This window comes from Cucumis sativus, chromosome 5 (assembly GCF_000004075.3).
Source record: "Cucumis sativus cultivar 9930 chromosome 5, Cucumber_9930_V3, whole genome shotgun sequence".
NCBI lineage: Eukaryota > Viridiplantae > Streptophyta > Magnoliopsida > Cucurbitales > Cucurbitaceae > Cucumis > Cucumis sativus.
The window spans coordinates 860,533-881,571 of NC_026659.2; the positions used below are offsets into that span (position 1 = coordinate 860,533).

General features: G+C 35.5%; 3 protein-coding genes across 4 annotated transcripts; 2 read left to right on the forward strand and 1 right to left on the reverse strand.

The window, feature by feature from the left end:
* The first annotated feature begins 2,405 nt into the window (after positions 1-2,405).
* On the forward strand, positions 2,406-6,989 carry LOC101208974 (granule-bound starch synthase 1, chloroplastic/amyloplastic). The gene is made up of 14 exons (XM_004145826.3): positions 2,406-2,560; positions 2,996-3,356; positions 3,447-3,527; positions 3,628-3,726; positions 3,811-3,900; positions 4,341-4,404; positions 4,582-4,682; positions 4,786-4,895; positions 4,989-5,232; positions 5,313-5,489; positions 5,570-5,761; positions 5,923-6,009; positions 6,138-6,266; positions 6,377-6,989. Exons 2-14 carry the CDS (start codon positions 3,003-3,005, stop codon positions 6,491-6,493), a joined length of 1,845 nt encoding a protein of 614 aa, XP_004145874.1. The 5' UTR covers positions 2,406-2,560; positions 2,996-3,002; the 3' UTR covers positions 6,494-6,989.
* A 1,184-nt stretch (positions 6,990-8,173) lies between these two features.
* LOC101208729 (glucan endo-1,3-beta-glucosidase 11) lies at positions 8,174-12,229 on the forward strand. 2 transcript variants are annotated; one of them, XR_969433.2, is made up of 4 exons: positions 8,174-8,488; positions 8,593-9,692; positions 10,781-10,991; positions 11,942-12,229. XR_969433.2 is itself a non-coding variant. In XM_011656373.2 (3 exons), the coding sequence occupies exons 1-3, from the start codon at positions 8,428-8,430 to the stop codon at positions 10,847-10,849; spliced, it is 1,230 nt and encodes a 409-aa protein (XP_011654675.1). In that variant the 5' UTR covers positions 8,174-8,427; the 3' UTR covers positions 10,850-11,192. The 2 variants fall into 2 exon arrangements, 1 of the variants encoding a protein (XP_011654675.1); XM_011656373.2 differs by lacking the exon at positions 11,942-12,229 and having other exon boundaries at positions 10,781-11,192.
* Positions 12,230-12,854: 625 nt separating this feature from the next.
* Positions 12,855-21,039, reverse strand: LOC101208487 (ubiquitin carboxyl-terminal hydrolase 9). The gene is made up of 13 exons (XM_004145824.3): positions 20,574-21,039; positions 20,024-20,281; positions 19,297-19,441; positions 19,131-19,190; positions 18,935-19,030; positions 17,640-18,020; positions 17,382-17,519; positions 16,055-16,225; positions 15,484-15,741; positions 15,196-15,344; positions 14,081-14,629; positions 13,668-13,938; positions 12,855-13,526 (listed from the first exon to the last, which is right to left on the reverse strand). The coding sequence occupies exons 1-13, from the start codon at positions 20,726-20,728 to the stop codon at positions 13,410-13,412; spliced, it is 2,748 nt and encodes a 915-aa protein (XP_004145872.1). The 5' UTR covers positions 20,729-21,039; the 3' UTR covers positions 12,855-13,409.

Genomic DNA, 21,039 nt, shown 5'->3' on the forward strand with positions numbered 1-21,039 from the left:
TTGATATACCTACAAATCTAGTTTGTTTTTATTTGTTTATGCAAATCAATCAAATTAAGGTGTGCATGTGAGGCTAAAAAAGGATTAGTATAGATTAGGTTTAATTGTTTGGTGGGATGATTTTAAGGAAATGAAAGGTATAAAGTGTAAAATGTTTAGTGGCAATTGCTTGAAAGGAAAGGAATCATATCACGGGTAAACGAACTGTTTAAACCAAAGTCAAAAAAGTTATTCTTTTCCCGCATTCTCTCTTTCTATTTTATGTAATGTCTTTAAAATTGCATGCTACTTGCACATAGCACGATATACTAAAAAATCGAGTCTACTATAGAAGATCAATGGAATTGAAGGTTGTCGCACATAGCACGATATACTAAAAAATCGAGTCTACTATACAAGATCAATGGAATTGAAGGTTAAAATGAAGGTTTAGGTTTAGCCGAAAAGTTGACATCCAATTAATGGATGATGATCTCTACTAATACATATCAAAAGATTACTTTCCACCATAAGTAGGTATAATTTAGACTTTTACAAATTTGTAAATTTTTAATAATTTTATTAATAGATGAACATTTTATACTATTTTCTTTAAAATTTAGAGACAAACGATTTATTTAAAATATGGTTAAATGTATATGATCAAAGATTGAAACTAAAGATTGAAACTCGAAAAATGTTGAACTAAACTTTGAATTTTTATTCTTGGCATCAACGACATGAACTGAACTTTGAATTTTTATTCTTGGCATCAACAACGTAAATCATGAATGTAGGGTCAGATGATCACACCTTCACTTTTATCTCCTAGTATAGTTTAAAATTACTAAATTGAAACGTTTAAAACCATCCCAATCACATAATTTAATTTATCTCCATAACATTTAATAACAATTTTAATTGTAGCTTCACTTGTCCCAATGGGATTTAAAATAAATTGTATAAACATTTAAAATTTGTAGCACAAACTTCGAAACTTCTTTGTGTTTGGCACAACTTGTCTTCATTCTTTTCGTTTGTAATTTTATTTGTCAATTATTGTCTATTTCACGTGCATGTGTTTCACTATAACTACTTTCCCCCTTCCATTTTCTATATCTAAATTCACCTCTCCAAATAATTTGGTTTACTACACACATTCCAAATCAATTTTAAGAATTGTATAATCTGATGGCCAACTTTTATGGCTATCACCACCACCCACCAACTTCAATGACCGTCGTTTCCATCACTCCCATCTCTTGCCACCATTGTAGAGAACCAACTCCAAACATCAACCACAGCTTGGTCTATCAACTTTGACAACCACTGTTATAGATTATAAGCTCATACTATTTCACTTTTAGTATATAACAATTCGAAAAAAGTTCATAATCACACAAGATAATGACTTTTTTAATTTATGAAATAAAATATGGTAAGCTTGTATAATTAATAACAAAATCACAATCAATTCAAACCCTTCATCAAAATTAATTATTGTTCAATAGTTTTAACTGAATGGTTATTTATGTGGATTTGAAAAGTGGACAGTTATGCTAAGTTAATTAACAATTAAAAAACAACTCTTTTAGAAATTTTTTTTGAATGAATGTCCTTAATCACATTTTAATTTAAATACTTATCTCCATAAAGGTTGTTCACTTATTATAAATTGAATGTAAATCATTAATAAACAATATACCAAAAATAAGTTAAGAAAAACAGAGAAAATATGATATATTGTGAATAAGGAACATTCCAATTTTTTTTTAATGTTAATAATGATCACATTAAACATAAAAGAAATCAAGAAGCAATTATTTGATTGATTATAATAATTGAAAAGCAATGTTTCTAAATTATTCTTGAATCAATCATTCCACGTGGAAAGCAAGTGGCACTTTACTCTTAATTCTCCACCGTTCATTCACAAATCATAATAAAAGATGAATGACAATCTTACAAATTTTATACACAAATAAGAAGAAAGAAACAAAGAAATCCCATTGTACGTTCCTAATACATTGTTGCGTCCCATCAATGCAACCATCCACAACCCCAAACCACTATTACATTATGGTAATCCCATAATTTTTTAATACCTACCTTCAATCCCCCTTCTATTGTTATTGATTACTATTAGTATTGTTCATGAGTGTCTTATGAGTTTCATAACTTTCCATTTTAAAATTCTTACAGTTTTAATTACACATAATATTCAATATTTGATTAATTTAGTTTAGAGTTTAGGGTCAAAATGGTAAATTTAGGTCTTAAAACAAAATATCTTGGCCGTACTAAACAAATGGCATTCCTTCTTCAATCTTCTTTAACCTCAAATTTGGAGTATATTCGTAACGATGCCATGGCCCCACGATTCCCTTGACATCACACGTGCCAACTTAATTTTGAGGCGCTTGGGATTTGCTCGCACGGACACCCACTAACTCTTCGTCACGTGTCCTCGTTGCTCAAAGCCTCTGAACCACTACAAGTACCGTTGGATCCTCCGGAGATCTACAGCGGCCGGAGTTTCGTCTACAGTCGACGTTTTTCTCTCGGCTAAAGCTCATCGCCAGTGAGTCATTCATTTTCTTTCTTCTTCTTCTTTAGTTTCGGATAGTTTCACATTTCCTTTTCATTTCTTGAGCTTGCTCTTTCATATTATGGTTGTCGGTCTTTGATGAGTGGGCTATTTGTTAATGCTTGCTTGTTTTTAGTTGAGCTGTTCAGTTTTATGTGAGTTCTTGTTCTGAAATAGCTTTGATTCTGTCTTTGTATTTTTGTTGTTTCTTGATCACTTTGAAATTTTGTTTGTATGGAAGCGGATTGAGCTGGATTGAGCATGATGGTTTTCATTTCAATGGATTTCGATTTTTTTTTGTTTTTTTTTTTTTTTTGCATGTCAGATTATTTGGAGTGTTTTGCATGTGTTGATTAGTGATGTTACGTTATGGTTTATTTGCTGGAGGTGAATGGATGTTATTGTTCTGATTTCTGGATGCTGTTTTAGATCAAGGATGGCTTCGATGGGAGCTGTGAGTGTATCAAACTTTGTTTCGAGGAGTTCTCTCATCAGTCATGGGGCTACAGCCTCAGAGACTAAGATGAGCCTTTCTGTTGGCGGGAAGAATCAAGTAGAAACACACAAGGGATTGAAATCCTTGAACAATCTGGATGTGCTGCGGAAAAGAACTCCTGCAAGTGCAATTTGCAGGACTGTGAGTAGGAAAACTGATGGACTTGGTGGAACTGCTGGGAAAATTGTGTGTGAACAAGGGATGAATATAGTGTTTGTGGCTGCTGAAGTTACTCCATGGAGCAAAACTGGTGGGCTTGGTGATGTTCTTGGAGGATTGCCTCCAGCAATGGCTGTAAGTGAAGTTTTTTCGATTCGTTTTCATATGTAATATTGGCATAATTTTCTGTTATGGTCTGAATTTTTTACTGCTTTTATGTTTTAGGCTAGAGGGCATCGTGTCATGACGATAGCTCCTCGCTATGATCAGTACAAAGATGCTTGGGACACGGATGTAACAGTCGAGGTAAATAGGTCCTTCATCTTTATGAAAATGGTCATTATTTGTTGTGGGGAGGAGACGAAGTAACCCAACAGTTTTGTGATATTTACATGAACATGACCAGATTCAAGTTGGGGACGCAATTTTAACTGTGCGGTTTTTCCATTGCTACAAACGAGGGGTTGATCGAGTATTTGTTGATCACCCAATATTTCTGGAAAAGGTAATGTGAATTTCATAACTAAAGTTTGTGTGCATGGTTCTGCCGGACCTTTCTTCTAATGCTTTACGATGTGGATCTCAACAGGTTTGGGGCAAAACTAAATCCAAACTTTATGGGCCGAATGCAGGCGTGGATTATGATGACAATCAGTTGCGATTTAGTCTATTGTGCCAGGTGATTAATTCCTTTGACTTGCAGATCATATTTTCATCCTCTAGCGGGTGGCATTGTATAGAGTGAAGATATATACATTTTCCTTGTTCTGTTTTGAAATGTTTGTTCTTGTGCAAGATACGTTTCTGGGTTTGCTTTAATCTAGTTGGTTATTTTTCACTGAATACACTTCCAACGAAAAAAATATTAACTAATTAATCACACAAAAAAAGTAATCGAGTGTCATTTTGTAACATATATAATTTTTTTTTTTGTAAATTTCATTTATCCATCGTCTAGAAATGCTGAACGACATTTGTAAGTAGTTTATGTACAGAATATCCAATTTGCTAGGTGACTGAGACATTGGTAATTATCTTACCAATGACATGATTTCTTTCTAGTGGTACAACTTCCAACATTTATTTTATATTTAACCATTGAATCTCTGTGCTCATCAGGCTGCTCTGTTGGCGCCTTTGGTTCTAAATTTGAACAGCAGCAAATATTTTTCAGGACCATATGGTATGCTTTTTATTCTTCTTCTTCTTCTTCTTCTTCTTCTTCTTTTTTCAGTAATGATGTAGTAATCCTAATAAGTTGTGGATTTGGCCATAATATTCTAATCCTACTGCATCAAATTAGTTAAAGCTACTAGTTAACAATCAATTGACTAAGAAAATATTCTTCGCCAATTGGCAGGGGAGGAAGTTGTCTTCGTTGCCAATGATTGGCACACAGCTCTTCTTCCATGTTACTTGAAAACCATGTATCAAGCAAGGGGAATTTATAAAAGTGCCAAGGTAGGTTTGTGCCACATTAGTTCTCTCTATTTCAGTAGATATATTAATATCACCTTTTACAAATTCAAGATCTGATATTGGTATCTCTCTTAAATGCTAACAGGTTGCTTTCTGCATCCACAACATTGCTTACCAAGGAAGATTTGCTTTCTCAGACTTTTCCCTTCTGAATCTGCCTGATCAATTCAAGAGTTCCTTTGACTTTACTGATGGGTGAGTGCCGTCAATTACTTTCCAGTCAATCTGCATGCCAGAAAATCTTATTCTCCCAACTCAACATGTGTCCTAAGAAATCTTGGTTTCTAGGTATGTAAAGCCTGTGAAGGGAAGAAAGATCAACTGGATGAAGGCTGGGATATTGGAATCTGACAGGGTGTTGACTGTTAGTCCATACTATGCCCAGGAGCTTGTTTCTGGAATTGAGCGAGGTGTTGAATTGGATTCCATTCTTCGTTTGACCACTGTTACTGGTATATTGAATGGCATGGATGTTCAGGAGTGGAATCCTTCCACTGACAAATACATTCCCATCAAATTCAATGCTGAAACTGTAAGTTAACTAACTGACATGGTTCATATTTTCCTTCTAAATTGATTAAAGAAATTTCTTAGCCAGATCTTCACTTTCAGGTTGCGGAAGCTAAAGCTCTTTTGAAAGAAGCTCTTCAAGCAGAAGTTGGATTGCCTGTTGACAGGAACATCCCTTTGATAGGGTTTATTGGTAGACTTGAGGAGCAAAAGGGATCAGATATCCTATCAGCAGCTATTCCAAACTTCATTCATGAAGATGTTCAATTGGTGGTCCTTGTACGTACATATTATTTATTTCTTTTGCCCATTGGCCGCCTTATTTAGATGGAGGTTGATTTCCATTTTCTTTCTGCTAGGGAACTGGCAAGAAATACTTGGAGAAACAGCTTGAAGAGCTAGAGATAAAATATCCTGACAAAGCTAGGGGGGTAGCAAAATTCAACGTTCCTTTAGCACATCTCATAAATGCTGCAGCTGATTTCTTGATGATTCCAAGTAGATTCGAACCCTGTGGTCTTATCCAGTTGCAAGCTATGCCTTATGGAACAGTAAGTCACTAAAAATCGCATATATATATATATTTATAGTCATCTCTATTTCTTACCGGATACAATTCAAAATAGTTAAAACATACCCTTGAGGGTTGCCGCAAACTTCTGTTAGCACGCCCAACACAATAGCTTGATTATGTTGTATGTTTCAATTTCAGATTCCCTTGGTAAGCACAACTGGTGGACTTGCCGACACTGTTATTGACGGTTATACAGGTCTCCAAATGGGTGCTTTCAGCGTCGAAGTAAGTACCATTAGTTTCAAATCCGCATCATATGATCGCTTCCAACCGCATCATATCATATGATCGCTCTATTTCTTATGGAACTCATGTAGCAACTTCGTGATTGGAGTCTACTTGTTGTTTGGCAGTGTGAAACAGTTTCTCCAGCTGATGCAGCCGCGATTGCTAAAACTGTACTAAGAGCTGTTGCTCTCTTCGGCACCGCTGCCCACAAAGAAATGATACAGAATTGTATGGCTCAGGATTTCTCTTGGAAGGTAAATCCAAACAAAAACCCCATAATCACAAATAGCCTCACACTCCTATTTCGCCTTTTGCACTTCAACCAAAAGGGAACAACATCGTCATTTTGTGGTAATTTATGCAGGGTCCAGCAAAACAATGGGAGAAATTCTTGTTGGGATTGGGAGTCGAAAATAGCCAAGCCGGAATCGAAGGGGAGGAAATCGCCCCTCTTGCAAAGGAAAACGTTGCAACTCCTTGAGAATGCTGGAAAAAGTGATGTATGGCTATATAAATTCCCAGTTTCTCTTAGTATATGCTAAATGCCATTGGGTTTGGATATGAAGAAGAGAAGGAGGGAAGTACTGAAGGATTTGTTTGATCTTTTTAGCACATATCCTTCCAACAGCAAAGGTAAAATGGCTCTAGAAATTGAGGCCACTCTCTAATTGATGGTTGGGTCCTCCGGACATGGCCATTGACAGGTAGAAGAACCACCCTGTGACCCGTGTAGTATTCCATCAAGGAAGAAGAATTGGAAAATAAACTAAATCTGCAATCTTTCATTTTTATTTTTCATCTTTTTTGTTGTAAGCATATAATATAGTTAGTATAATCCATCTCATAGCTTTGGAACTTTTGATCTTTTGTTGTGCACTTGTATGGGTTTTGTTAATCTACGTCGCCACAATGTGACTCGTAATAAATAGTGCTACAACTGAAATATATTGTCAACTATATTGTAGTTGTCTTATCAATACGTTGTTTTGGTTACTAAATTTGATATCTAGAATCCCTCACAACCATTTATATAATGAAATGGTCATTTGCTCCATAGTAAAGAACTAAAGATGATTTGGTGTATGGTAGAGAATCTCCGTTCATACAAAGACTAAAAATGCAAGTTGGAAACAAGAAGGGCATCTCCAATCCTCTTCACTTTATCTACCAAAAGGAATAATACTTTATTAGGGCAAATCCTAAAAAGAAATAAAAAAGAAATATAAAAGTAGAGAATATGTGCAAAAAAATCACGTGGGATGAGAATCATTGGAAAATAGGTTTATGAAACGGTGAAAAAGTTTCAAGTTTTAGAACGGTTAATGTAAAAATTTCACACAAGGAGAAGACACTTCTTTAAAATGCAAGATAATAACCCTTTTTTTAAAAGTTAAATTTGAACAAATTTTCATCTCTTTTGTATCTACTTTTTATCTTATTAATAATTCTAATTTTATATTGGTGATAGAATTTGATCAATTTTGTTATATTTATAATTGCTCTATTTGTAACTATCATCTAATTTTTTGAAATCCAATAAAAATAGATGTAAATAAGTGACAAACCATTTTTGAAATCCAATTTTTTGAAATCCAATAAAAATAGATGTAAATAAGTGACAAACCATTTTTGAAATCCAATAAAAATAGATGTAAATAAGTGACAAGTGGTTTGTAAAAGTTTTGAGTTTAATTAAGCGCATTGTCAAATTTAGCAAAATAAACAAAATATATTGATATTTGTTGGTGACATGGAAAAAATATAAAATTTTAATATATTTGTAAATACTTTCCTTTATCATAATTTTGCTTAATTTATTTTCATTATTAGTTTGAGCATGACTCAAAAGTTTTGGTGAAAAAAATTCTTTTGATTCGACTTTGAGTATTTGTTAATATGATTCAAATTCAAAATTATGTAGTGACTAAAGTTTGTACGTTTTTATTTTAGATTATGGTGTATTTTAAAAATGTTTGGTTTAATCATATTTAAAGAAAAAAGAAGTAATAGAATGGAAAATTAGAAATGATTGTGATGTCATAAAACAATTATACTAAATTGTAAAGTTTTCAACACAAAATGTTTTAACGAATAAATACTTAAAAACACTTTATTTATTATTTATTTTATTTTATCTTTTTTGTTTGTTTTTTTTTTAACTTTGCGTCGTCCATTTCAACGTTCTACAAATGACCACAAACGCACGGCTCTTCACCTTACTTCCGCCGCGCACTCACTCTCTCCACACTCGTATTACACAGCGCCCGGTGGCTCACCGTCGCCATCTCCCCTAACTACTTCTCTGACCACGGTGTTTCTGTGGTAGCTCTAGATCGCTCCTCATTTTCACTCTTCAGTGCAGTGATTGGCATTTTCCGACTTCGAATTTCACTCACACTACTGAAGTTTAGCTCCATGGAGCTGAGAAGGTTCGGATTCAAGCAATGCGGTTCGTTCGTTCTACTTTTGATTTCAGGTGATATGGAATTTCATGAACTTGCAGTTTTTTGTTGGTTTAAGATGTGGATTATTGTGAATTTGTTGAGTTGAGACTATGTTGAATTTTGTGATTTTGTGAAGGTTTGTTGTTGCTGCCTGTTATGGTGAGTTCAGTTGGAGTGAACTACGGTCAGATAGCGAATAATCTTCCTGCTCCGGAGAATGTGATCCCGTTGGTGAAATCAATTGGAGCTACGAAGGTGAAGCTGTACGATGCGAGTCCGAAGGTTCTTCGGGCATTTGCTAATACAAGTGTGGAGTTCATAGTTGGACTTGGAAACGAGTACTTGTCTAAAATGAAGAATCCAGCCTGTGCGGAAGAGTGGGTGAAGAATAATGTTCAAGCGTACTTCCCTGGCACTAAAATCACTTCAATCTTCGTCGGCAATGAGGTATTAACCTTCAATGACACTTCTCTAACTGCTAATTTACTACCGGCGATGCAAAGCGTGCACACGGCGCTCGTAAATCTAGGGCTAGATAAGCAGGTGGCGGTGACTACGGCGCATTCTTTGGCGATACTTGAAACTTCCTATCCGCCTTCCGCTGGAGTATTCCGTAGAGATTTAGTTGATTGTTTGGTTCCAATCTTGGACTTCCATGTCAAGATCGGCTCCCCGTTCTTGATCAATGCGTACCCGTACTTTGCGTACAAGGCGAATCCGAAGCAGGTTTCACTGGATTTCGTCCTCTTCCAACCGAACCAAGGGGTTTTAGATCCCGGCTCAAATCTTCACTACGACAACATGTTGTTCGCACAGATCGACGCTGTTTACTACGCACTCGCCGCTGTTGGTTACAAGAAACTTCCTGTTCATATCTCGGAGACCGGATGGCCGTCGAAGGGAGACGAAGACGAGGCCGGTGCGACCCCAGAGAATGCAAAGAAGTACAATGGGAACCTACTCAAGTTCATCTGCCAGAAGAAGGGGACGCCATTGAGGCCGAACTCGGATCTCAACATTTATGTATTTGCTCTTTTTAACGAGAATATGAAGCCTGGACCAACTTCGGAGAGGAATTATGGTCTTTTTAAGCCTGATGGTACGCCGGTGTATCAGCTCGGATTTTCCATTAACGACGGCGTTGGAAACGGAACTCATGGCACTTCCAGCGCGCAACCCTCGCCGCCGGGACCTCCCACTACCTCCACCGGTTATTTAGCCATTTCCTCCGCCACGGTAAATCTTTTTCCTGTTACCTTTATTGTTTCAATGATTATTTTATCTTTTTTGCTTGATTTGCGTTGGGTTCATAAAGTGACAACGGTAGGATTAGACACAAATATTGGGTTAAAGAAAAATTGGCTACTTTTCGCCATGGTTTACGTTACAAATTTGATCTCTTGTGAAAGTTAGAATTTAGTTGTTTTGTTTTTTAAAAATTACAATTTACTCGGTTCCTATAAAAACCTCTTAAATAGGAATATTTTATCAAATCTTTGGGACTGTTTATGAATATTTATCATACGATTAATTTCTAATTATAAATCAAAGGTGCTGAATTCTAACTTCTCCAAAAACTATAGGGCAGTTCAAAATTCTTGCAAAGCTTTATTGTGTAATATAAAGAAAGATTGTTTATCTTTCAAACTCTCCAAGTAACTCGGGGAAGAAACTTTCTGATTACTGGAAATTGAGAAAATTGTTGTTTTGTTTTTAAATAAAAAACAAAAAACAAAGCTTTCAAAAATGAAAGAATAGAAAATTAGAATGTGCATATGAATTGGAAAGTGTTTTGAGTGGGGGCCATTACTATGAGTTCATTGGTGGGAGCGCATGATACATTTAAGGCCATTCGTCGTCATTCATTGGAGTCTCAACTGAGGCCATTCTAGCATTTTAACTTTCACCCCTTTGCATATCCCTATTCCCACTGTCGTGGTCCATAATTTTTTTTTTTTCTTTATGATTATTTCTCACCCTTTGCAGCTCTCTAGAAATGGTATAATTCAGTAGTTTTCCTGAACTTAACTGTTAAAATAGACATTCCAATTTCTTTTGGGAACTCAAGCCTATCAAATCAAGTAGGTTGTAAAATGAGCTTAAGTTCAAACTTAGCTTTTAGGATCCTTTTATGCAATACAATTCCATTTTGGAATTCAAATTTCCTCTTTTTTCTTGATGTATATTGAAAATTTACTTGCATCTAACCAAATCTTCAATTATTTCAAAAAAAATTAAGTGATTGGATACATTAGAGCATTCATGTATGTGTTTGCGTTACTATTTGTGGAGACTGAGAAACAGTGATGTTGTTTTGATGGCAGGAGAGAAGCCATTGGGTCGGATTCTTTTCAATGTTCCTGTTTCTGATGGTGTTCAAGTTGCTACTTTGAATTTAGGAGATTATTTATTTTCAGTGTATGGTATGTGTTCCGAAAGATGCTTTGGATTTATTTCATTTATCAGAATCAGCCGTTAAAAGCAATATTGGAAGATGTTAAAGAGAATAAGAGGCAGCGTCGGATTTGGGAAAAGGTAAAAATTCTGTTCCTTTCCTTGTACGCGACTACCTTCTCTTTTCTTTTCTCTGCCTTCCTTTTTGCCATTCTTTTGTGTGTGACCTTAACAAAAGTTATTCGGCTTCTCCTTTACTGCTACTAGCAAAAGGTAGAAATTATGAATTGAAACCATTCTTTTGTAGTATCTAAAACAGTTAACTGAGATCCCTTTTGTTAACCATTTCGTTTTTTAAATTTACAATTGTTCTCTAGTTTTTACCTTTTTAAACTCTTATTCTAGTTGATTTCGAGGTTTTTTAAAACCACCTTTTCAGAACTTAGCTTGATTTTGAGACTATGGATGTAAAGTAGATAACAAAAACAGAAATCATATTGGATAGAAGTGGTAATTATAAGCTTAATTCTCAAAACAACAAAAACCAAACGATGAATAGTTACTGAGATAGACCTACCCAACAATGCCTTAGAGGCCGTTTAATAATATCCTTTTTGGGAGAAGATAGAAAAAGAACCCTATTCGCTATACTTTTTTTCTTTTAGTTGAAGAGTGCGTTATATTTTGGACATTTCTACACTTTAATATCTTTGCTTTCCCACCCGTTATATTTTTATGTTTTATGTGGTTTATATATTCTTTTATTGGCTATGTAAAGATGATCCATGTTCTAAAAACAAATGAAGATTTGATGATGATGCAAAACTTTTAGTAGGGAGGATTAAGTGGCAATAGTTAAATATTTGTATGTTACAATATAAAAAGACAACAGTATCATTTGAGAGTTTCTTGAATTTACCATTAGTCAGTGGGGGCAAACAAACTGACAGAGCCATGTGACAAAAGAGAAAGTTCAATTTGGAATTTTTATCATTTCCTTTTTTTTGTATGCATTCTATTTGGTATTCTGAGCTGGATCTGATCTGTTAATAATATCTTCTTTTCTTTTTCTCCTATCCTGCTTTTTACAGGGATATATCAGTTTTTAGTAATAAATTCTTTTGATGTGAATTTGGGTTTGTGGATGGACATAAAATCTGGTAGATGGATGATCCAAAACTTGTTCTTTGTAATGCCATTTGGTAATCAAATTTTATTAATTTGCTTATTTTTATGTTCCTCTTTCCTCTATACTCCACCTTCCTTTGGTTTCTCGTTTTGTTTCTTTTACATGAGAATTTTAATGGAATGTAAAATTGTAACATTATTTGTATACGGAACTATTTGCATTGAAAGGTTAGGGTTTGGAAATGACCCAATTAAGGGTGCATTTTTTACTAATGGATTGTCACAGTTTCCAAGTTCCCAACGATGCATTGTTGTTGGAATTTGGACTTTTCTCTCTTTACAACCAAAAAGGATTAAATTGATATTGAGAATTTTTTAGTACACTCTGACACTTCATCAAATAACACTCAAACATTCAAATATAGCAAATAGCACAATCAATACTTTATTAGCGATATGATTTATTACTAATAATGGACTTTAAAGAAGCTCGTTGTTTGGATCCTCTAGCTCAACTAAAGAGTTAATATATTTTCAAATTCTTTTGCATTGAACTTAATTACCGTTGTTTCTTTCATATGTAGAACTAGTGAGCTTCATTCTATTTAGTACATCCACAAAACCGACCATAAACTGCTGAGCTCATGAAACTCATTAGTATACCAAAATGATTGTCTATCTTATTGTGCAACGAACAGTTTTATAGAAACGACTATCATTAGATGTTTGAATTCCGGGGTAGATTTATAACAAGAGTAGTTTTCTAGAGTTGAGAAACCAGAAATCCAAAGCAGAAATATTCAAAAGTTCAGGGAGAACTTAAATTGTCACTCAAAATGGTAACAATGGCAATGGGTTGGTAGAAATACAAAGGGGTTGGGTTAGTACAATATATATATATATATATATATTTAGATCATTACACTGAAGATTCCTTGATGATTAGTTCCTCTTCATATGGGAACCACAGTGTAGCAATAAGAAGTTGGGTATTTCAGGCATTCCAGAATTTGACAAGAAGTTAGTAACAATAGGAGCATGTAAAAGTAACAGCTAACAAATGAATGGAAACCACCAGTTTGCCTCTAGAGGCAGAGCTTTGCTTACAAATCTACATTACTACCCCATCCTAATCACACAACAAAATTTCTCTCAAAAAAGTTAATGAATATGAAAGTAATTTTAATAGAACTAATCCAGTTTTGATTATCAAATCATTATATGTTGGCTGAAACCATTCTCACTATTTTATGTACCTTCAAATCGTAGAATTCCGCGTTTCTTCTGCAAAATCAGATCTCTATTCTATTTCTTTCCCCTCCATGAGAAACTAAGCTTCCTTGTAGCTGCTGAAATGAAGCTGAAACAGCAAAATCCGGAGTAGTTTGCCAGTTCTAGAAGAAGACGACTTAGGGAGCTTTGTTCCACAAGTCAAGTTTCGACTCTTTGATAGAACAACAAATAAGCAGCGGAGGTTTTGATCTCTTCTTCACCAACCGGAGAAACTTGGCTGTCATCGAAGTGGTACCATCTCTTCTCATCGATTAACTGCAGATGTGAATAACAATCCGTGACCATCACAAGAAAATATCAAATAATTTTCTTACTAATAAAATGAAAACAAAAACTCAGGCCATCAATAACTATTTAATCAATTCATGCTCGGGATAACAAATTAAAACTCCATACCTTCGCGTAAGCAGTGTAGTGCCCACCACCAAGACCACCATAATGGTTGCTAATGGCATATAGGTTGTACAAGTAAGATTTCCCATCATTGCTTTTGACATATTTGCTCAAATCAAGATTGTGAATGGGGAAATCAACAAAGGTATCAAGTTTGTTTTTAAGGTATCTGCTGTATGAAAAACGTTTCAGGTGAAAAACAATTATCTCTGGCAACTTCCACAAGTCTAACTTCTTGGTAGCCTGTCTATGCTCTTTGCACCTAGGGCAGTACCTGCGCGAAAATAGGAGATTTAAGATGGTCGGATGGTGCAAGATAAAAACAAGAATATAGTTAGAGCCACTATACATCTCGGATATACAAAAAAGAAGAGGAAAAGAAAAGAAAAGAAAAAGATTCAGGGACGTAAAATTACCACATATCATCAGGACCTAAAGGTTCTTCAGTGAGGAATGCTTCCAAGCAAGAAAATAAAGAGATTGCTTCCTGCCGTGTTTTCTTCATGAACCTTGTCTGGTGGACTGGAGGAAGATCCTTGATGTAGCTCACATCATATACTTCATGTTCTTTCTCGGTCCAATCTAAGAAAACCTTTACAAGTGGACCATATTTTATAGCAGAATCCTTCTCAATTGGCTTGCAGCTCAAACTCCTATCATCGGTTAAAAAAAGTTGAAAGCATGGCTCGTTTTCAGATGCTTCCTCTACTTCGATGTCAACTGCTTGGCTCCTTGATTCAGATTGAGGACTGCAGTTGGCAGGTTCATCATTCATTTCAGAAACAAAGCCATTCTCTTTGCTACCGTTAGATTTAGTTGAAGAGTATGTTCTTCTCAAGGGTAGTAGGATCTTAGACACAGCTGCATTTATGTCGGCTCCACTATGAAAATCTTCTCCCAAATATGTGACTAGAGGAGTTCCAAAAAGCTTTCTCTCCATTCCTTTCACGCGTTCCATGGGGCATCTACAGGCCAAAAGCCACATTAGCAAAGCAACATTCAGGCAAACAGAAAACAAATAGTAGTATAGAACGACGATATATTCAACTGATAAGTGTCAAAGGTATTCTCTATCTACCACACAAGAACTTGAAATGGACACGAACAATAACGAAACACAATCACTTTCTCATTTGAAATGCCAAAAAATTAAACAGACCCCAAAGTGATAACTTCAAAGTTCGCTGTCACACTACAAGAAATGAACTCTTTGATCAACCTTGTCCGGGTGTTAGTTATCCATATGAGGTGTTTTGTGGTGGTGGGTCACTCTTCCCTCTGCCCAAGAAACAACCGACCAAAAACTAGAGGAAAAAATAACTACCCAAGAAAGACACTGAACTACAAGAAGAAGTAAGCAAACATTAACTTGATTATAGAGTCCAGAACATCCAATCGTCAGGTACCCCAGCCAAAGTGGCTTAAAGCTTAAGTGCTTCATTCAATAACCCCTCTTTATTGGCTACGACATACTTCAGATAAGAAACAGACAGACACTGACATATTAGAACCTTTAAAAAGGAAAGCATACTTTTCCAGAGATCTGTGGATGATCTCTAGCTTTGGTCTTCCAGATTCCCTTTGCGGAAGACGATAGGCAACAAGATACTCTTCATCTTTAACTGAAGTTAAAGATTCAAGAGGGTTATCCAAATATCGGTAAATACGGTGATCATAGACCTGGCAACAGAAAGTTCAAAACTTCAGATAAAACTAAGAAAAAGAAAAGAAAAGAAAAGAATAGAAATCATACATCAAAATAAAATATTATAACAGAATAAATAAGGAAGCACAAACCAAATGAATGTCATAAACTGACCTCTGCAATTAGAAGATTTTCATCACTCCTCAAGCAGCATGCAGTAGCCAAGGCATGGGTGAGATCTTTGGTGCAACCATGTCTTTGAACTGTCACAGTGTATGGCATTGGAAGACCACTACCGTCACCATAGAACACAGTCACTGTCACACTGCGAGTGACAGTTGAAGGTAGCGGCAATGATAAATACATAAATGGATCAAAAGTAATTGAGATTTTTTCACAAACTGGACAAACCAATGTTGATTTATATTGACCCTGTGAGTTTAAGCAACTGTACATTGTTAGAAAATAAATTAAATCATTTAAATCATAAGTAAATACCCAAACCAATAACCGACTCAAGACATCACATCAATCTCTATTAAATTAAGATGACATAGCATGCAATTGACTTTAATTGAAATAATAAAAAGGTGAGGTAATTTATGAGAATAAACATAAAAATTACTTAACATAACTAATATTTTTATAACAAACGACATCAATTAAAGTAACTAAAATAGGATTGATGCCCGCAGTAGGACAATTATGCAATATGAGATTCTCACATATATCAAAAGCCACTTACTTGACAAACATCCACAATTAAAGAATCATTTCGTGCTTTATGGTATCTCCAACACTCGTCTGCAACTTCTACATCTGGACGACCATCAGAATCCTTTGTTTCAAAATAAGGCTTCCGTTTAACTCGATTCAAATCTTCATGCAGTCCGTCCAGTAAGAAGGCAAGAAGTTCCTATAGACAGACATCTTACACAGGTTAAATTATATCGATCATTCCATTAAATGGATAAATTGACCAAGCCTTCATTAAAAAAATGAAGGAATGCAAAAATACAAGAAGCCACAAGAAACAAAGCCTAACTAAATGAAACACCTCCAGACAAATAAAATAAAACTAAGTGGATAATGACAAAAAAGTTTGATAACTGAAGCCCACAAGGAAACGTGGAATTTGCTCACAACGAATTTGCTCAAGCCCTCAAAAGGTTCTATTGTTCAACTCACCCCAAGGACCCCACAAAATAGTCCCCACTCCCACCTACCACAAGAACTTTCCTTTCTCACTGAAAGGAGGATGAAGAAGGAACTCCTCAATCATCTCTCTGCAATTACGAAGTGTCTAGCTGGAGCATAACCAAACTCATCAAAGAAACAAATCCACACAACAAGAAAAATCTCAGCTCTAAAGAAGATGGTCAAGGCCCTCTACAGCTCTCCTACAGATAATGTAGCACCACAACCTCATAGGCATCCTCCTTGACACCCTATCTAAGGTATTGACCTTGCTATGGAAAAGCTACCAAATAAAAAACTTAACCTCTTGGGAATATTCATCTTCCACATTGAGGCAAACACCGAATCTCCCAAGAGAGAAGGGCTCACCTAACAGTAAAATGGAATTACAAGAAAAGTCCTCTGAAGGATTGGTCACCACAAACAAATGTCCCTTCACCCATCAGAACATGGAATTCTCCCAATAAAGAGAGTAGATAAATAAGAATATAGCATCATAAATGCCCCGAGTAAGATTACCTCATCAAATACTAGGCATAATAGTTGAAATCTCATCAAAAGATAGCCTATAGTCCATGTACTAGAAATGACATTAATTTTTCCAAGATCTAAACAAATTTGACTACATTTATCTGAGCATCTGAAAGAAGAATTGCCATTAGATGAATGAAATAAAACATGGGATATACAATTATTCACAATATCCTTACTGATAAGAAACGTTTTGATAAATTCAGAAGTTCACAACTAAATGAAACAATAAAGATAAAAATACAGCAGCGCCCTAATAATGGGAGCATAGAAAGATCACTTAGGAAACGAGAGAAAGACCATGTAAGACACAAGGAGTATTACAGATATGTTACGGTACTAACTTGAGAATCATGCTGGTTATAACCACTGAACTGAGGAGCAAACCGAGCTAACTTTCCCTTGAATACGCGTGGTGCAATTGTGGTTTGTCCAGACCATAATTTCCTCAACAATTCACCAAACACAATGGCTAATTCTCCCTGCAGAAGCATTGTATGTACCCACAAAATCAACTTTAACTTCCACAAAAGCAAAATAAACCAAGGAATGACTAAAATATATTTAAGAAAATGAAGACTAAGACAAGAAAAGCCACCTACGTGCATTCCCAAAGGATTCTCTGCATTGATCTCTTCAGAATAATCTTGTAAAAAATATTCTACAAGGGGTGGCGTGTGAACTAAACATTGAAGGGCACTATTCATGAAACAAGTATTTCCTAAATTCTGCAACCCTGCCAAGCCACCTTTCTCTTTTCTCTTAGCAGTATTACTAAGATCATTTCTATCATCCATGTCAGAAACTGATGTGCTAAAAGAACTTCCCTGATAACCATAACCAGATGAATGCCCATTTGACATCACTGGCCCACCTGCAATCGACAGAGGTGACCTTGATGGTTCAAGGGCTACCAAAGCTAACTCATTTCGAGTGGCATCCATGCCAGTCTGAGGAGTAGGTCCATCAACTTCAAGGAGGATCTGCAGAGAGGGTGAACAAATACATGAAAAATAGATAAATTTAAAATGATAATTGCAAATAAATTGAAATTAACAAGAATATGATCCGCAAATGGCTGATTATCCAAATTTTAAACATCAAAGAAGAAGTATCTCATATAGATAACAAAGATGACAGATGGTGTACAAAAGATATGACGAAATCCACCCAAAGCAATACTTAACAAGAAACACGGTTTAGTTATACAATCACCATTCATCAAATATATATATAGTATGTATGTACGTATGCACACACACACACACATTCACCTAGGACCAACTGAGAGAGAATTCAAAGCCCAGTCACTCATTTTCTTCAAAGATCAAAGTCACTCTTCCACACGGACTCGAACTTCTTCCAGAACTCTCAACCCAATTATCTATCTCATCTTCAAGCAATGTTCCTTTTCAATCTTCTTACATCAAAACCCCTATATAGGCTTTATAAATGGAACCCACAAGCTCTGATATGTTACAACACTGATATAGACAGCAACTAATTCTCCTAAAAATTTCCTAAAATAAGACAGGTGATATCCAATTGTACACACACCCAAGAACATGCTACTCTCATTGAATGCCTTAAAGAATGGACCCAAACTTTCTAATAAAGCCACCAGAAGTTTAAGCTAAGGACCAGTACCAGTTCCAATCAAATTTCATGATTTTCACTACCGTTAAAGCTTTCTAATAAGAAATATCATTCCAGAATAATGACATCCAGCATGAATCGTAAAAGTTGTCAGCATATCAAGTAATTAAAGTTCCATTGAAATAGCCACACATTAGGATTGAATGAAACATAGGAAATTATCCAAACACGCTCCCCAAAGCTAATCCTTCTTGGATCAATAAGCCTATACTATAAATAGATTGATGAAATAGGTACTCACATGTTGATTCATCTGCAAGTTTAGTTCTTCGAGGGTTTGGCTTGTCCCATCCAATATTGATTGTTTCTGCTGGTTAAAGTAGTCGAATATACATGCCTGCAAGTTACCAAAAAGCAGTGATCCAAATTAGTTGTAAAAGATAATATTAACACCATCCCATCTCTACAAGCAAAAGGAAGGGAAGAAGCTCACAAACCTTTTCTTGCTTTATTCCTTTAAGTGCAAACACCTTCTCATGAAGATCAATTATGGTGGCCTTTAAAGCAGAAAGGGGGAGAAGAGTAAGATGTGTATGAATATAGACCAACAAGCGCCATCCAAAGTTTTTCATGAATCAAGGAGAGGAAAAATATGAAGAATACCTTCTTGCTCAATCGAATGGTACATTCACTTCCATCTCTAGCATCGATCAATTTTAGACAAAGTAGATAAACCTCCACAGAAAAATTCCTTTGATTGACACCTTGAGATATCATCTTTCTTGGTAACGGTGGGCCCCCTTTGTACCTAATGTAACAAAGTAAGGATGTAACAACGAGCATTCCAATTAGTTTCCCGTGTGGAAATCAACTTTAATTCCCTTTGTAATTTCCATATGAAACAGAACCATTGAAAGAAGTAATTCTACTGGTAGGGTAATCTTTTTTTTTATATATATAGAAATACAACTTTCAATGAAAAAATATACAGGCACACGAAAAACCAAGGCCAAAAAGAAACAAAATCAAACAAGAGATAAATGAGGGCTCACGGAAAGTGAAACAGTATATTTCCAAAATATCATAACTTCTCAATATCTAGTTCCTTTTGCATTTAAATTCCCAAAGAAATTTATATAAATTGTGATACTTTTTCATAAAATCCTCACAGGAGCAAAAACAAAAAATTGGTTGCTAATTTTCGGTTCATCCATACTCATATTTTAAATATATGTATTATACAAATAACCATAGAAAATTATAGATAGGACTTAAAGCATGTTGACATAAAGAGCAATTCCCGGTAGAGGCAAGAAGAAACAACAAAACGAGAAATAGAAGAATTGTCCGGGGGTAGTAGTTTGATTTAGAAAACAAGAGGAAATCGTACCAATCATAAAGCTTTTCCCACACTTCAGTAGGAACCAACACATAATCCCGTCGTTCCTCCAAAAAACTTTTCAGCTCTAAATCATCGTTCTCGGAAGAATCACTTCCACTAATGATAATATCTGAATTATCAATAGGACCTGGCCTTTCAACAACGTTTGAAGGAACCATATTACAGTGTTGGGAATCAGAGGAATGATCTTCGCTAGAAAATTCTTCAGTAGGCAGTCCAACATACAATTGCCATCTTCTAAACCACCTGCATGAACAACAACATGAAACATTTCTTGCATTCCAATGTATACCTCAAAGAAAGTAATAATAATAAATCAAGAAATCAAGATCCCCTATGATAAAGAAATCAAACGTTGATAGAGGAATGCCCATAAATTGATGGGTGAAGATACACATAAAAAAAGACATAATTTTGGGAGTAAAAATTAGAAAATAAAAAATTAAACGGAACCAATTCGCAAAACCCACCAATAAAATTTGATAATCCATCAACCCAATAATAAAGGAAAAAAGGAAAAACAGAAAAAACAAATTACCGATTAGAAATAACATAATAGAGATTGCCTTCTTTCAAATTAGACTCAGATTGATTCACCAACTCGGAGACGATCCGATTCTCAACATCTGGGGGGGGAGGGAGACAGCTTGATCCGCCGTTTTCCATGATAAAACCGGAAGCAGGAACGGTCATGATAAAGAAAGAAGAAAGGAATCGGAGGAAGAGAATAGTGGAGATATGGTCAAAGTGATGGTGAATTGTGTAGAAATGGAAAAGAGAAAGAAGGAAAAGGGGAATGGTAGGGATTAGAAGAAGCCCGATCTAAGTGCAGAGGTAAAGGGACATGAGAAAAATGGGGGAAAATGGAAGAAATAGGTAGAAAGGAGAAGAAGAAGAAGAAGAAGAAGAAGAAGAAGAAGAAGAAGAAGAAGGGAACCCTAAGGGTAGATTGCAGGGTAAGGTGGATGAAGATGGAAGAGTCGAGGGACCAAACGGGGAATTAA

What these genes read in the sequence shown, in the direction of transcription:
- LOC101208974 (XM_004145826.3), top strand. Translation starts at nt 3,003, where the DNA reads ATGGCTTCGATGGGAGCTGTGAGTGTATCAAACTTTGTTTCGAGGAGT. An exon ending in ACACGGATGTAACAGTCGAG is followed by an intron (nt 3,528 to 3,627) that starts GTAAATAGGTCC and finishes GAACATGACCAG; the next exon opens with ATTCAAGTTGGGGACGCAAT. An exon ending in GATTTAGTCTATTGTGCCAG is followed by an intron (nt 3,901 to 4,340) that starts GTGATTAATTCC and finishes TGTGCTCATCAG; the next exon opens with GCTGCTCTGTTGGCGCCTTT.
- LOC101208729 (XM_011656373.2), top strand. Translation starts at nt 8,428, where the DNA reads ATGGAGCTGAGAAGGTTCGGATTCAAGCAATGCGGTTCGTTCGTTCTA. An exon ending in CGTTCTACTTTTGATTTCAG is followed by an intron (nt 8,489 to 8,592) that starts GTGATATGGAAT and finishes GATTTTGTGAAG; the next exon opens with GTTTGTTGTTGCTGCCTGTT. An exon ending in TAGCCATTTCCTCCGCCACG is followed by an intron (nt 9,693 to 10,780) that starts GTAAATCTTTTT and finishes TTTTGATGGCAG; the next exon opens with GAGAGAAGCCATTGGGTCGG.
- LOC101208487 (XM_004145824.3), bottom strand. Translation starts at nt 20,728, where the DNA reads ATGACCGTTCCTGCTTCCGGTTTTATCATGGAAAACGGCGGATCAAGC. An exon ending in AGAATCCTTTGGGAATGCAC is followed by an intron (nt 17,520 to 17,639) that starts GTAGGTGGCTTT and finishes ATGCTTCTGCAG; the next exon opens with GGAGAATTAGCCATTGTGTT. An exon ending in TAATTGTGGATGTTTGTCAA is followed by an intron (nt 15,742 to 16,054) that starts GTAAGTGGCTTT and finishes TTAAACTCACAG; the next exon opens with GGTCAATATAAATCAACATT.